This window comes from Mus caroli, chromosome 13 (genome assembly GCF_900094665.2).
Source record: "Mus caroli chromosome 13, CAROLI_EIJ_v1.1, whole genome shotgun sequence".
Lineage (NCBI taxonomy): Eukaryota > Metazoa > Chordata > Mammalia > Rodentia > Muridae > Mus > Mus caroli.
In genome coordinates, this window is record NC_034582.1 from 88051498 (window position 1) to 88068222 (window position 16725).

The following is a 16725-nucleotide window of genomic DNA, read 5'->3' on the forward strand; positions in this document are numbered from 1 at the left end:
CGCTCTTATCCATCTTACAGAATTCGGATTTGATGTAACCAACTGTCCACATAAGCCTTATGATAGAAATGTTTGATGTGTGTGCCTGCCCGTGAAGTGGCCACCACAGGTGCAGAGCCTTTATATCTTCTTAGTCATCAGACCTTCCCTATGCCCCCTGTGCCCTCTTACACAGTGTCCCAGTTGACCTGGTGTCCCAGTTGACCTGGTGTCCCAGTTGACATGGTGTCCCAGTTGACATGGTGTCCCAGTTGACATGGTGCTCCAGGTGTCCCAGTTGACCTGGTGTCCCAGTTGACATGGTGCTCCAGTTGACATGGTGTTTCAGTCAACATACAGGTGCCTTCAGTACTGTCTTTGAATGACAAGAACTAAGCCCGGCCTATCCTCTTGTGTTTGCTTTCTTTGACTCAGAATAATGATTCTGAGAGTTCATTAACCTGTTGTTGCCTGCATCAGTAGCTAGTTCTTTATCATTGCTGAGAGACAAATATTCTAACATGGCTTATGACACATTTTGCTGATGGACCCTTCGATTTTTTTCAAGTTGTTTATAATTATGAAACGACTATTAATAGATTCACTGCAAATATTTTCGTAAGTCATCTTGTGGATATGTGCTTTTATTTCTCTGTGAGGAGGAACGGCTGAGTGGTATGCAAGTGTATACTTAAATTCGTAAGAGTCTCCCCTTTTCCTACATGATCATATCATTCTATGTTTCTCCCAACAATTGTGAGAATTTTGGGTGCTGCATGTCCATGCCAACACTTACTATTATCAGTCGATTCTAGCCCTGGCAGGTGTGTAATGATACCTCACTTGGCAGTTCTCGGAAGAATAAGGGTAATTTTTTAGGAATTTATGATCTTGTTACGTCTTCTGTGATAATGTGGATACTTGACTCTTACCTTTTAAAATGTAATTGTCAGCTGAGTTATAATCACTGCAAAGCTGCTTCTTAGTTTTTATTTCAGGGTCCCTGTAGAGTCATTTTGAGTTGAAAGATATGCTACAGAGATGTCCTGTGTCCCTCACCATTTCTGATGAGTTTGCCCTTGCTAAGCTCTGGTATAAAAGCACAACCAGGAAGTTGGCATTGATGAAATTCATCCATTGTTCACAGGTCTGCAGTTTTACTTGTATTGTTCCTTTTTATATGACTAGCTCTCTCTTGTCACACGTGTATAGTTCACATCCTTGAAGTACCAAGCAAAGGGCCCCCTCATGTCTGCCCCAGTGGTCTCTGATATTTCTACCCTCTACTTTGTTACTGTTCAGATGTGTGGCCCTGCATAACTGGAGCTCAGCTTACTTCTGGAGGTTAATTAGTGCTGTCTCATATGTTAGTGGTTTATTTCTTTTCATTGCTGAGTTGCATTCCGTGGAATGGATGTACCACAATTTGATACTTACTACCGAGTATTGCTCAGCTGTGACAGACATTGAAACAGCTATCCTTATATCAGATATGCAGTGCAGACCTAAGGAAGCACACCCATCACATTAGTATACAAAATCTACTTTCATCTTTACCAAATGGCAAAATTATATATATATATATATATATATATATATATATATATATATGCAAGTGTTTTAAAATAAATTTCATCGTGATTTATTATCCACGAATTGTTTTGCTTTTATACTACTTTACATATCTGACTATGTGGGATTGTGTAAAAATTTCTTGAGTAAAAATGATTGCAAATGGGAGCCTGTGGGAAGCCCTGCTTTGGACAGCTCTGGGCTCTTGTGCCTGTGCTGGGGTCTCACAGTGCCTAGAACCATGCTGGCTGATGTCACTCCTACAGGGATGCGTTTCTTTGTTGAGAAATGGATGGCTGCCTCTTTCTACCTCATAGTGCCCGGCCGGGGCCTGGAAACTCCAGCCGTTACCAGTTCTTGATCATTCCTTTTCTCCAGTGTCTCTGCTGTAGAGTCCCCTCTCTCTCTGGCTCAGTGGAGATGACTGATCCAATCCTTGAGTTTTCTTTCTTTTTTCTTTTAAGATTTATTTATTTTATGTATGGGAGTTCAGTGTCATTCTTGTCAGACACACCAGAGGAGGCCATCGGATCCTATTAGAGATGGTTGCTGGGAATTGAACTCAGGAAAAGAACAGTCATCTCTCCAGCTCAATCCTTGTGTCTTCTCATGATCTCCTTCTTGTTTATTCATTTTGAGGCAAGGTCTCTAGGTGGCCTGCACTGCTGGGAATTGCTACGGCCAAGGCTGACTTGAAACTCATAGTCTGTCCACCTCAGCCTTCCAGGTGGGGATTTCAAGAGCACTGCCCATTTGGCTTGATGGTCATTTCTTTTTTTTTTTTTTTTTTTGGTTTTTCGAGACAGGGTTTCTCTGTGTAGCCCTGGCTGTCCTGGAACTCACTCTGTAGACCAGGCTGGCCTCGAACTCAGAAATCTGCCTGCCTCTGCCTCCCGAGTGCTGGGATTAAAGGCGTGCGCCACCAACGCCCGGCTGATGGTCATTTCTTAAATGACTTTAGCCACACCCTTGGTATTTCTCTAGAATATCCCTTTTTATTGTTTGTTGTAGAGCTGGGTTGAGGATTTTCTAAAAATTTTAAGTTCTAATTTCTTTATATTTAAATCAAATTCTTTTTTAAAAATCAAATTCTATTTTTTTTTTTTTTTTGAGACAGTATTTTGTTTACTGCTCTAGAGTCTGTGGGACCTGGGAGAATGGAGCCAGAGAATGAGGCTCATGCAATAGCCAATTTTATTCAGGCAGTTTATGCTCTGAGGGTTGAGCATACCTGAATAAAGTGTACAGTCACAAGGGTAAGGATATGTGGCTGGCAAGCCACACCTGGCTAAAACATTTTTCCACGGAGGCTTATACACAAAAAACAATAGCCAGTTTTGATGAATAATCTGAGGGAAACTCACTCCTATCTGCTACCCTTGGAGGGGCATGGAAGCAGAATCCAAGAACAGTTTGGTGGTTTTGAAGATACTGAGGTCATAAGACCTCCCCCCCCCCCGCCACCTTTTTGGAGGTTTCTCATAAGCACTCAGACTTCTCCTCACATGATTCCACTCTGGACTGTGTTCTGACAGGGTCTCACTGTACAACCCTGTTGGCTTGGTCAATATATGTCTTACCTCTTATTAGCAGCAAAGGCAAAAGCAGGCTATTTTATCAACATACTGCTTTGGAAATAGCCTCTTTTAAATATCCAATGACATAATTTCCTGTCCTTCCTTTCCCCTCTTCTCTTCCGTCTCTTCCTTCCACCCTTCTCTACCTTCTTTCTCTTCCTGTTCCCATCACCCCCTCCAGCCCCCTTCTTTCTCTTCCTGTTCCCATCACCCCCTCCAGCCCCTTTGACATGGATTTTTCACTATGCTGCTCTTAAACCCAGGCTCAAGTTTTTGGACTACAAACATGCACCACAGTCCTTGCCAAAGCTCCTGCCGTTCATCTCTTTTCCTTAAGACACCTGAACACAGTTCACCAAAGGTCTCTGCTGCTCTTTATAACACGAACCACCTTTCCTCTGTCTTCTAATAACATGATCCCCCTTCTGTCTGAGATCTCACAGATCATCTCTAACACATGCATTTCTTTCTGCTCCTTTTTCGAATGAGTATTTTAGAACTCTAAATCCTCTCCCTAGTACCGAGTTACAAAGCAGTTTTGGTGGCCTCAGTCTGCTTCTGGGTGCTAAGGTCTGTCTTAGCCTGCCAGGCCTGCCGTCACATCCCAGACTAGGAGTCTTAAACACAGGCTTCACCACATAGCTCTGACTGCAGCCCACGGACAACGCGCTGGTAAACTTCTCCTGAGTGTCAAGAGCTCTTTGTCTAGCAATCTGTCTTCAAAAATTATTTTATTTTGTTTAATGAAAAGTGATGAGAGTTACAAATTATGTATTTTCTTTAGTGGGACAAGTGCACATTTGTGAATTTCCCCTGAGAAGTTTAGAAGGCTGGTCATGACCCAGGAACTGATGGGGCAGTCCTTCCTCTTCTCTGCAGCTCTTCCAAGTAGCTCTTGGTTTAGACTCTTTTAAGGCTGTTTTAAGTAGCAGAGGCCTTGTGAACAAGGCAGACATGGCCCTTGGCTGTCATTGCTGCAGAGGGTAGCAGTGTTACCTGTGTGGGTCTTCAATCTGGGAATGTCACCTTCTTGACTGTCTCAGTGCCCTGTTGCTGCATCCCAGTGACTCAGACTTTTTTCTCTGCCCCGTGTTAACATCCGTATAGCTAACTACCCGTGTTTATCACCACAGGCTACCATTTAGATGTTAAAGTGATTTTAGTCTCAGAATGAAGGAGGTGTCCCCATTTATTTGTTCAATAGGGGCATAGGAAGCTGGGTTGGTATGAATGGCACACACCTTAGTCAAAGCTCTTGTGTAGTGTAGTCTGAAAACATTTTTAGTTTGGTATTTTTTTTTTTAATTTTGCATGTTGTAGTATTTTAGAGCTGACTTGATAATTTTTTCCTGATGATTATGTCAAAGAAACTTTGAAGTAAGCGACTCTGACGCCATGGTCTGGTTGACATTTCATCAGCAGAAGTCAAGCTGAAGGGCGGTTCTTACCTCTGTGTCACTTTGGGCTTTCTGACAAGGTGCTGCACACACAGGCTTTGTGGGAGGAAAGAGGAGACCAGCCCTTGGTTATTTATCGAGTGCAGCTCCTTACTGTTGCCCACTGTGCTGTTTCCTGCACTCATACGAATCACAGATTTAATAGCTATCTTTTGTAAAAAGTCCAAGTCTAGAATTAACGTTTTCTTTTCTGTAATAGGAATGAAGACCTGAAGCAGATGCTGGAGAGCAACAAAGATTCTGCCAAGCTAGATGCTATGAAGCGAATTGTTGGGGTAGGTCAAAAGTTCAGTATTTTGACTTCCGGGAGCTATGTAGGCTGTGATTCTATCCACTGTGCATGCTAAGTAATAGGTAAACAATATTACTCTGCTTTTCTAATTAATTTAGATTACCTTTAAAAATGTCAAGGAGGCAGTAACATAAGAAATCAAGAAACTTGTGTTCTAGTTCTGACTTTTTGTATCTCTGATATTAAGATATTTCTTCTGTGATCTAGAATCCATCATTTTGAAGACAAAATAAGGGATGAATTTTTTTTTTTTTTTTTTTTTTTCTGAAACAGGGTTTCTCTGTAAGGCAATAGTGTAACCCTGGTTTCACCTAACGGTATTTAAGGATTTTTGTTTGTGATCTTGTTGCCTACAGTTGTGAGCACACAGTGCTGTGCATTTCAACTGAAATCCTTTCTTCTCTTCTCATAGCAGAGTCTGAAACCCATCTGTGAAGCGGAGCTCAGGTGTGGCTAGGCTGTTTAAAGTGGGGCAGTGGGAAGGTGAATGGCTGACTGTAACAACAGTTGCACTAAGTGTGAGGACTCGGATGTTACCAGTTAGGAGACGATCCCATGTTGCAGCAGTGATCTTTAAGAGGTGTGCCTTCATGGAAATCCATAGATTATAAGGGTGGAAATTGTATTTATGCAGGCACCTAAAAAGCTTGAGTGACTCATTTCATATCTCTGAAGTTAAATGTCTTAACATCCACTGAATGGGTAACAAGATGTTCCCTGAAAGACAAAACATCTTTAGGTGTCCATTTAACAAAGCGTCAAAAGGAAACAACCTAGGAAACAAACCAGAAAACCTGTGATGCTTGAAAGAGATAGATTCATGGTTACAGTTAAACATGTCACTGTGCTGCTCTGAAAAGACAGCAGAGTGGGAGACGGAAAGCCAGTGAGGCCCAGCTCAGCAGCAGCCAGCTTCTTTTTTAAATTGTTTTTTTGGTTTTTCGAGATAGGGTTTCTCTGTGTAGCCCTGGCTGTCCTGGAACTCACTCTGTAGACCAGGCTGGCCTTGAACTCAGAAATCTGCCTGCCTCTGCCTCCCAAGTGCTGGAATTAAAGGTGTGCGCCACCACTGCCAGGCAGCAGCAGCTTCTTTAAATGTAAACACATATGAAGGAAGTAGAAGTGAAATTACCACAAATGGGGGAGACAAAACCCAGCTACACATCTCTTGCCTCCAAGACAAGGCTCCAGTGCCAGGAGTTGGTTACATCTTAGTTGTACTGTTGGCAAAAGATGCTCGTGGAAATCCCCAAACAGCCCAAACTGCTGCTAAGGCTCCTGTTGCTCTTAGTAGCCTGCTAGTAAGGCCTTCTTCACCTGAGGTCAGGGAGTCGTCAGCCTACTTGTCGGTTCTCCCTCCACCGAGGGTGTCATCCACTTGTGAGTGCAGACACAGTTGGCTCTGTTCCCTCAAACCATTCATTTTCATACGGTCATGCTGTCTCAGTAGCTGGCTCAATTGCTCATCCTCATCACAGCTGCTCCCCTCATCTTTCCGTCTTGCTCTCACTCCTGTGTCGGCCTTTTCCTATCTTACTCACATTAGTCTGTTTCCGTCTCACATCTCTCCCTTGGAGGTTGGTAGTGGTCCCGTAATTGTTAAAGACACTTGTGTATTTCCTGTTCTCTTTCCACACTAATCTGGAAAGATGTTGAGATGCAAGTCCAGTGAAGCTTGTCCTCTGCTCAGAGCTCTGCAGTGGACGCCATTTCCTTCTTAGCCATGGAAAGCCATCTCCTTTGCCTATGGTCCCCCAGCTGTGACATCACGTCCTTCTTCCTTTGCATACCCCACCGTGGCTGCTCTGGCCTCCTGCTTACAGAGTCTGCTGTGGAAACTGCTCTTCCTGCAGATCCCGCGCTTACCCCCTCCTTCAGCGTCCCCTGAAAGGAGAGCTTGTGTGACCACTTTATGGAGAAACAGCAGCCCCGCCTCTCCTTCTGTATCGCAGGGCTCCCCACTTTTCTCTCGTTTTGTCTGTGCTACCTCAGGTATATTTCTTGTTTATGGAACAGCATGTGTATTCGAAGGGGCTACATGGCTGAAGACCACTGTAGAGTTGAGTTAGCCCTGGGCTAGTGTTTATTTAATGTGACAGTCTTAGATAAGGTCCTTACAGAGCACGAACTTGAGAGATAAGGAAGTGCAGGGTTACAAGTCATAGCCAAATGTAGCTGCAGTATTAATTGTGAATTTTCTATGATACTCAGTAAGCTTCACAAAACATACAAGTAAAAATATTACAAGTAGAGAAATATAATAATAAAAGATGAGATTGCAATAAGGAATGCTTATTTTGTTCTTTTTTTTTTTTTTTTTTTTTGCTACGTAGTCCAGGTTGACTCAGACCTTCCTGCCTCAGATGCTGGGCTTATAAACATGCAGTTCTATGCCCAGGAGCCTTACGGAACATTTTAAAAATGTCTCAACAGAAAGGAATTATGACTTCATACTGGAATTATAAAGCATAAAATATCACATAGTATTTCTATATCACACATATATTTCATACATAATAAGGCTGACATACCTTAGCTGGACTTTTTGAGAACGAGAAGAAAATAAAAGTACAAATAGCTATAAACTAAAGATAAGCAACCAGAAATCTACTGTAGCTGTGGGGAATTCCAGAGTGTGGACCGCAGATTCTGGGAGCTGATTCTGATAAGGGGGTCGGCTTCAGTGGGGGGGGGGGGGTATCTCAGGAAGACTGACTGTAGAAAAGTCAAATGAATTGGTGGCACCTGTGATGGTAATGGAACCAGAGAGGACTTGGTTTACAGTGTAGACCAAGGAGCTTAAGAAGAGATCTCAGGGCAGCTGAGAGGACATTGGAGGAGTAACTGAAATAGTTTGAGCTCTAGATTGTCAGGCTCTTTTGAAGTAGGCTGACCTGAGCAAGGGTGGGGGACAGCTTTTTCCCCCCTTTCATGATGCTAGGGCTGATCCCAGGACCTTGTGCATGATAGATAAGCCTTCTGCCCTTGGCTACACCATAATAAGCTTGCAGTGGTGTGTATTCTAGGCAGGAAGGGAAGGAACTGTTGGGGAAGTCCTCAGCAAGATGATGCTGGCCTGAGGTAGGGTCAGAACAGCCAAGGCGTCTTCTCAGGAGTGATCTAAGAACGAGCACCAGGCCCTGGTGAGGAGCGGACCAGACCTTTCTGTGGTGTTTGTTGTCTGGGAGAATCGCTGGGATGAGTACATTCCTCCTGTGATGTGTTTTTGCTTTGTCTTTAAATCTTTTATCTTGAAGACCGAGCTTGCTTTTGGGCAGCGTGACTGTGAGACGAGAGAGACAGCTGCTGATGAGAAGTTTGGTAGGAGTTGGATGTGGAGCTCTGAGGGACTGATCCTGGTTTGTAGAAATGGGATTCCTAAGAGCGAAAGAAGTCTTTGGCATTTGGGCATCTGACACAGCGGTGGTATACAGACCTTCAGTGGGCGGAGGGAGAGGCACTAGTGAAGAGACCTCTGAAAATTAGAGCTTGGCAAACAGGAGACCCTCTGAGAAAGCCTAGAGAGCTTGGAAAATTCCCTGCGCTCATTGCTCATGTGCTACATTTTTAATGTAGAAACCTGGGAGATCTGGAGAGCACCTATCGAGAGGGAGAGAGAGAGAGAGAGAGAGAGAGAGAGAGAGAGAGAGAGAGAGAGAGAGAGCGAGCCAGCCTGCAGGATCAGTCTGCAGGCCTTCATGTACTATGTGCGTTCTTTGCTTCCCACTACCCCTTCCCCTCTTCCTCCTCCTCTTCATCCTTCTTCCCTCCTCCCTTTCTTCTCTTCCTTTCTCCTTTTCCTCCTCTTCCTCCTCCTGTTTGATACAGTCTCACACAGGCTAGCCTGACCCTGGATTTCCTCTTGCCACAGCAGTGCACTCCCATGTTCGACTGTACATTTTCCCTTTCTGTGTCTGTGTGTCTCTGGATTCACGTTGAAACCCAAGAGCGTGTGTATTCATGGTGTGTGGAGTCGAGATGTGGTTGACACTGGGAAAGAGTTAGCTGTTATCATGGAGCTTGCTTTGTGACAAAGTCTTTCAAATATTTAGTGTGTGTAAAACTTCCCAGAACATGTTTTGCCTTCAGGCTAGTAACTTAAAGGCTCTGTCCTGATTGTCCTCTTTAACCCTGCAGATGATTGCGAAGGGGAAAAATGCCTCGGAACTCTTCCCTGCTGTTGTGAAGAATGTGGCCAGTAAAAACATCGAGGTAATGTCTGCTTTGACTGTTCTTATGACTCCAGCTGTGTAAGCCAACCACACATTTCCGGCTGCTTTGGAATTTAATGTATTTAGATATCACTGGCTTTTTATTATGGTAAAATGTCTGCAAACTCAACTATGGGTAAAGTATGCCATCGAGTGGGTTTGAACTTAGCTTTGGGTTTTTGGTGGAAACGGAAAAGTAAGGTTGAAGTTGTAGAGACGGTCCTTCCCCTGTGTCGGCTTCCATGATTCCTGAAGGGATAGCCTATTTCTAGTGACACAGACCTAGTAAATTCTTCCCAGACTTGGGATTTGTGACTCTTTTGCCATGTCTAAGGCAAAAGCAAAAACAAAAGAAAACACCCTAGAGATTTCTGAAGCTTTTTTGGCTATCGTGACACACATAAAGTTCTCAGTGTGCGGCCTGCGTGGGTTTATTAATGGAGCTCAAACCTTGAGGGGCACTTTCTCAGAAGCTAGCTGACACACTGACCTGATGCCAGGGCCATATGCCGCCATCTGTACTGCAGAGGAACTCTGGGTAAAGTGAGGAAATGTTCTCACTGGCTTTGGGGTCCCCCATATAAAATTCAGAACAGCTGCATCACAGATAACACACGACGGGGGCATTCTGAATCAGGAGGCCATGACAAGCATTTACAAGAGGCCCTAGGAGGGGGTGGGAGGTGATTTCAGGGAGTGCTTAGTTTGTGGGTGTGATAGTATTTCAGTACATCATATATGCCTCCCCCCCCATATAGTTACTTCTACATTTTATGATGGTATTTGTCTAGAGTTTCCATTTTCAAAAGTAGCCTGCGGTGGAAAGGATTTATTCCAAGTTACAGCTCCACATCACAGCCCATCACTGAGGGAAGTCAGAGCAGGAACCTGGAGGCAAGAGCTGAGGCAGAGGCCACAGAGGAGCAATGCTTATGGGCTTATTCCTCATGGCTTGCTCAGCCTGCCTTTTCTTACAGCACCCAGGACTACCAGCCAGGGATGGCGCCACCCACAGTGAGCTGGACCTTCCCACACTCCAGGCTAGCTCACAGCTCGTGTTCCTTCTGCTTAATTTGTTTCTCCAGAGCATGTGGTTGGTGAGGATGTCCGCCTTGTGAGTAGTTATCCTCCTTGCAATGGAGTGTGGTTGGCGGAGGGCACTTGGAGACCTCCGTTTAGTAAAACCGGATCTAAGATTAGCTTGGCACTGGTGCAGTGGCTTTAAATATAGCTGTGTTCTCGGGAGGGCACGGACCTCGGTGCTAACGACTGCTCTCCCCAGCACGTGCCGCACGCAGCACTGCTGCTGTGTTCCTTCTCACGCCTGAGCAACACACCACTGTCCTCCACTGAGCCCCACTGCAGCTTCAAGCCCCGGCCCTGTCACCGAGTGAACTCCGTTGGGTAACAAGGTTCAGTCTGCTCCATTTCATTTTGAATTCAGTGATTTTAGTATATTCATAGAATTTATCACAATTCCACGGTATTTTCCTCGCTCCAAAAGAAAGCCTGTGATGACTGGCAGGCACTCCTCACTCCCCTACCCTCTCTCCTCCATGGATTTGCCTATCCTGGGCATTTCCCGTGGACCATTTTAAACGTAATCACAGGAGGTCTTGAGACTGTCCTAAGGCCCCAGCAGACTGACTGAAGATCATCAGCCTGCTGAACAGAGCCGACTCCACGCAGCAGGCTGTCAGGGCTCTTCACACTGGAGCATTCCAGCCGAAAGGGCTTTGCAGTGAGAGTGTCTTGGCGACCAGGGCCAGAGAATGCCACAAAAGACCCACCTAGGAGATTGATTGGAGAGGGGTGATCCTCCGAGCATGGGTGGAAAAACACACAGCACAGACTGGTTGTGATGGTGGACATTATAGGTGTAATGGAGCATGCGCATTGGGGACACATGCCAGGATGGAAGCAGGTCACATTAGTGATGACAGGGCCATTGGCACTGAGTCCTTGAAGGTGAGGAACCTGGTTCTGGAATGGATACAGTTCTTATTTGGCTAATGCTAACTGTTTTCATGGTTGGATAGGATTCTACTATGTGGGTACCTGTGTTTTGTGTCTCTGTCCATTGATGGACTTTAGGACTTTAGGGCTGTTAGGAGCAGTGCTGCCCTGAGTGTTAGTGTCCAGGAACTCGTGTACACACTGATGTAGAGCCTAGTCTGCTGCTGCTGAAGGTATGACAACTCTGTGGGAATATTACCTGCCAACCATTTCTTTCCCACAGCATCATTTTAAGTTCAAATCAGTGATGCTTGGGAGTTGTAGTTTTTTCCTGTCTTTGGTTATAACTGCCTTTCTTCCTCCTGTCCTCTCTCTGTCCCTCCCTTGGCTTTCCCTCACCCCAGTTTTCTTCCTTTTATTCTTTTTGATGCTGGGGGGGGGGTAGAACTGAGGGCTTTGTGCATCATTCAGGAGTATGCTACCACTGAGCACGTCTTTCTGTTTAACTTTTAAAAAGTCTATATTTTAGATTATGGCTCTTTTAGGGAGTATGGACAAATATCTCATGGGCAGTTTTATCTTCATTTAATTTCATTTCTTTGGTCAGAAGGCATTTGGTACCCAGTGTGGTATAGTAGTGTTTCCTGTGCCATCTTGGATTTGTCCTGCCTACTGCACTCCCAGGTTTCTTCTGGCCTCGGGTACTTTCATGTCAGGTAATTGCATGTCGCTTATGTACAAGCCTAAGACTCAGTGGTACTTTTGTGCAGAGCGGATTTGACATTTATACAATTGCAAAGCATGGTGTCCTAGTGTTACCAGGAATGGAGTCTCAGCAGTAATGATTGCTAACATGTAAGAGTGCTCTCTGTGCTGAGATTGTTAGTGTTTCACACAAATGAACAACGCCGTGAAACTGGATCTGTTTCTCTGTGTGTATTTTCCAATGAAGACATGAGGGAGGACACACTGAAGTCACAGCAGATGTTTGCGGTCACCATCCAAAGCCAGGGAGTGTCCCAGCCATTGCCCTCTCAGTGCCATTCTCTGTGCTTGAAGCTTTTCTCCTGTTCTACCTTGGCCTCTGACCCCTCCCTCATCAGCACCAGGTATGAGCCATTCTGTGGGAGGCATCTGGTGTGCGGATGATCTTTTTGTTGTTGTAGATATGGAGAGGAACGATGGAGTCCATGAAGCTGGTAGAAAATTCACTTGCTCTTCCTGGACCTTTCGTCGTGGAAACAGAACACTTTTCATTAATTTTGCTCACTGAGAGCTGCTTATCTGGCAGGTGGTTCTGCAGGAGACCTTGCTGTCTGCTCCTTTTCCTCTTCTGCTCCCCAGTTGTGGTGTGTTGCCCAAGACTCTGTAAGAGAAGTTTGAATAGAGTCGCTACTGCTGGTCTCTTTCTTTTAAATATGCTTTTCGTTTTATTTGATGTGTATGGTGTTTGTTTGTGTACAGTGCTCATGAGAGTCAGAAGAAGGTGCTGGATCTGGAACTGGAATTACAGATGGTTGTGAGCCACCACGTGGGTGCTCGACACGACGTCCCCTGTGTCCCCTGTAAGAGCACCAAGTGCTCTCAGCCACTGGTTCCCCCATTTGCCTCTGGGCTGTTTGTTTTTGATGTCTTTGTTCTTTAAAGCTTTGTGATTTTTTTTGGGGGGGGGACATACTTAATCTAATATTATGGAAAAACTGAAATGAGCTTCTTAGAAACCTGTGCTGAGAGAATTGATTGATGTTTCCTTGCTGCCAAGTGAGAAATTTCATTTTTGTAACTATATGCTGCCTTAGATACACGGGGGAGCTATCTGGTACGTCATCTGACATGAGATGTCAGATGATACAAAAAGTGACCTAGAAAGCAGTCGGCTAGCGTACAAAAATAATCAAAGCGTTAGTCAATAACTCATGAAGTTTGATGCAGTGGTATCGATAAGCTAATTAAACAGATCTGCCTGTGTTCTTGCAGACTGCCGGGGCCCTGCTATGATTAGCTTTACAGCAAGGAGTGTTGTAACATTGAATGAAAGTAACTGATCAGAGAGTGGCGTAGTCACGGACCTTTAACTACTCCCATTTCTGCTCACAGAATGGTCTCAGGGAAAGTAGGCTTTCTGTGCACACCTGCAGCCTGGCAGTGCATAGGCCTCTTGTGGTCAATATTGATTGATTCTTATAACAGAACTGGAACAAATTTAGTGTTTTGCAACCTTCTGTGATTTAATATTGTTATGCTTTTTGCCATAACAGTCACAGAAATCCTTCTCCAATTGTGAGTAATTACAGCGAAGCCTGCTAGCTCAGCTGTGGTTCTGAATGTTTCTGTGTAGTCATTATAAACCCTAGCTCCATCCTGGAGTTCATAATACAGTTTTAAAGCTCGCTGGCTGTCCTGAGAAACAAAAGTGTTGTTGAGAAATAAATCCCAAGGAAATCAGGGCAGCGTGGACTCTTAATGTTTTTTTCTCTAAAACTTGGCTGTGCAGAGTTGGCTCTGAGCATGATTGGGAAGGACAAAGAGCACTTCGAGTGGTTGTTCCAAGCAGACAGAACAAGTTACATAATCATCATCATGCTGATGGCTCCTCAGGTGCACTGTGGCTTTTAGACATTGCTAGTCAATGGCTTACAACTGCTGGGGACATTAGATCCCATGGGTAGTTACAGAGCTCTGATCAGCAGTCCAGTCTGTCTGGCAGGATACAGTTTAACTCAAGCACCTTCATTCCTAGGTGATTGGAGAACTTTCTGATTGACATGTGCTCTGGCTGATAACCTGTCAGCCAGCAGATCTTGGCTACTTTCTAGCAGAGCTGCATTCAGGAACTTAAAACTCGAGCTGGGGAGTTGTGGCCATCTGTTTTCAAAGAACCCTCTATCACAGGGTCAGCATTATGGCACCGATGCATTAAGACGTTGCGTTGAATCAGAAATGTTCGTTGTGGTTTGGATCTTTTAGCTCCTTCCACTTTTAAACTAGCATCCTTACCTGGTTTGGTTTCTGTCTAAACTGGTCTTGCCTGGTCTTGGAACCTCTGGTTTGTCCCTTATGTGAAAACTCACTTGAGATAATTAAATGGGACAGCATTACATATTCATCTTTGGACTTTGCAGACTCTGAAGTGTGAGAAACACCTACTTGAACAAAAGAAATCACATGGAGTCTGATTGGGAATTTAGGCAAAAAGTTCACTGATTAAAGAGATGGGGATCCTGGAGTAAGGCACCCTGAGCTCATAGAGTAACAGGATCATCATGGTACAGATCTGCACATGAGTGAGGAGACCAGTTCTTTTTTTGTTTGTTTGTTTTGTTTTTTGTTTTGGTTTTCCGAGACAGGGTTTCTCTGTGTAGCCCTGGCTGTCCTGGAACCCACTCTGTAGACCAGGCTGGTCTCAAACTCAGAAATCCGCCTGCCTCTGCCTCCCGAATGCTGGGATTAAAGGCATGTGCCACCACACCTGGCTAGGAGACGGTTCTTACATAGCAAAGCTGAATGCCAGACATTGTGTATGATTTAGTAAAGGTTAGATGATTTAAAGCCTTTGTCTATAAATACAAAGTTTTTTCCTGCCTTAAAGAACAAGAGATGTGAGTGTAGTCCTTTAGTTCCAGGACTGAGGAGGTCAAGGCAGGGCTCCTGAAGTCCTGACCAAGTTAGGCTATAAGGAGGCCCAGTCTCAACGGATATTTTATGAAATTTTATGAAAAAATTATTTTGGGGGTTGTGTAATTTTACTGGGTTTTCAGGTATTCCTCAGGGGAAGGTACTAACTCCTTTTCTTAGGTAATAAGTCAATAGAAAACTGGAGGATTGATCTCATTGGCCGGAACACGGAGGCCTCCGGAAAGCGCCCCTGCATCCCCACAGACATATCCTGTTTGTGTGTTTCTGCCTCTGTGACCATCAGCAAACCTGCCTCCCCTTTGACTTGCGGTAGTAACTGTGCTTAGTGGAAGTGAGCATTGAGAGCAGAGGCAGTGTAGGCCGTGGGAAGTCAGAGAGTGAGGTGAAGAATAAGGGAAAATAAAAAATAAAAGTGAGCCAGAGGGTGCTTTCCTCTTATAACCAGAAAGAAACACTGAAGAGCTTCCTCAGATGAAAGCCACCCAACAAGACAAGGTGCTTCCGTACAGAGAAAACATTCTTGATAAGATATTGGAAGCTTAAAATATGGATTACGTATAGGGTAATAGGCTTGGGCTGATGTTACATTTCTTGATTTTGGTAAGTAAACTATTTGAAAAGCGCATGTGATGGTTTTACTTAGGCCATCACCCAACTAGAAGTTCAGGGAACCTTATGTGAAGGGCGGTGAAACACACTGTAGCTGTAGTAACTGGGCAGTGACTCTGTTGCTCACCATAACAAGAGACAGCCATGCTTTCTAGATAGGTTTTCTTCCACAGACTTGTTTATCTTAAGTACAGTTTTGGGAAGGGTGGACGTTCAGAGTCCTGAGTGGATTGGGTGACACTTGTGAGAGACTGCTTTTGGTCCCCAGAGGCACAAGTAGAGTTAATTTGCTCCTGTCCTGGCAAGGGGGCTGCCACATATTGTTGATGTGACAAAGCTCTTCATTCAGGTGAACTTTTGTTGATGTCTTGAGCAGGGTTAAACCACTGTCATGCTGGCTGTGGGTTGTTAAAGCTATAGAAGAAGCTGTTCTTTCCTAGGGATATGGAAACATACAAACATTTCTACCTCAGCCTGGCACTGTAGCCCCAGACTTGGGTGGCTGAGGCAGGAGGACTGCTGTGATTAACTACAGTGTGAGCTCTAGGCCAGTTTGAGTGAGCTACAGGATGGGACCCTGTCTCAGTCTTCCCATATTTATGTAACTAGATATGATTTTTTTTTGTTTCTTGTTTTGAGACAAGCAGAGGTGAGATCTTATAATTTATATCATTTAACATGTTAAAATTTCTTACATAAAATTCAGTGCTAAATATTATTCATAGCTAAATTATTCATAGCATAATTTACTACATGTAATACATAATTATAGCATAATTGGACATAGTTTATGTACTAGTCAGCATTCTATTTTTAATTTTTGGTCTTATAGAAGATTTTAAGTAGAATTTGGTGGAGGAGGGGTTATCAGGGATAACTTGAGTGTGGTTGAGACCCTGGTATAAGTTATATTTAGGGATTTTAGGAATTTCTTTTTTCCTGAAAAGAAAATGTGGGACAGATTGTTACCTCTTCTGAGTACCAGATAAAAGACTTTAGATTTCATTTTTAGGATTACGTGGAACTATTTGGCTATGAAGGATATTTATATTTTTTGTAATTAATTTTGTCTATAACATCTGTCATATAATAAAGATGAGTGGGTTAGTATATATTCAGAATGTTCACTATATTCACTAATTATGAGGGTATAGAAAATGTGCTCACCAAGTTTTCACTTGTGTTTATGATCTTATGAAGGCAGCTGAGGAGATTGGTTGGTTCATAGAGTTGTCTGAAATTACCTCAGCAAGATGGTAAGAGGAGCCGACTCGTAGATCCTGAACTTTCCTGGAGATGAATGGACAGGGTTGTGTCTCACTTAAAAAAGAGAAACCGGAAATGCAGTGGGCCTTCCCAGCACTGCACTCGGGAGAGTGGATGCAGTGGGCCTTCCCAGCACTGCACTCGGGAGAGTGAACGCAGTGGGCCTTCCC

At 44.2% G+C, this 16725-nt stretch overlaps 1 protein-coding gene across 2 annotated transcripts in view; it reads left to right on the top strand.

Moving 5' to 3' along the window:
- Positions 1–16725, top strand: part of Ap3b1 (adaptor related protein complex 3 subunit beta 1) — a 202794-nt gene that overhangs the window by 26063 nt on the left and 160006 nt on the right. For both annotated transcript variants that reach the window (XM_029468582.1, XM_021180280.2), the window contains exons 2-3: positions 4785–4860; positions 9015–9089. In XM_029468582.1, the coding sequence (XP_029324442.1) occupies positions 4785–4860; positions 9015–9089 (151 nt within the window). The remainder of the gene's footprint in view (positions 1–4784; positions 4861–9014; positions 9090–16725) is intronic.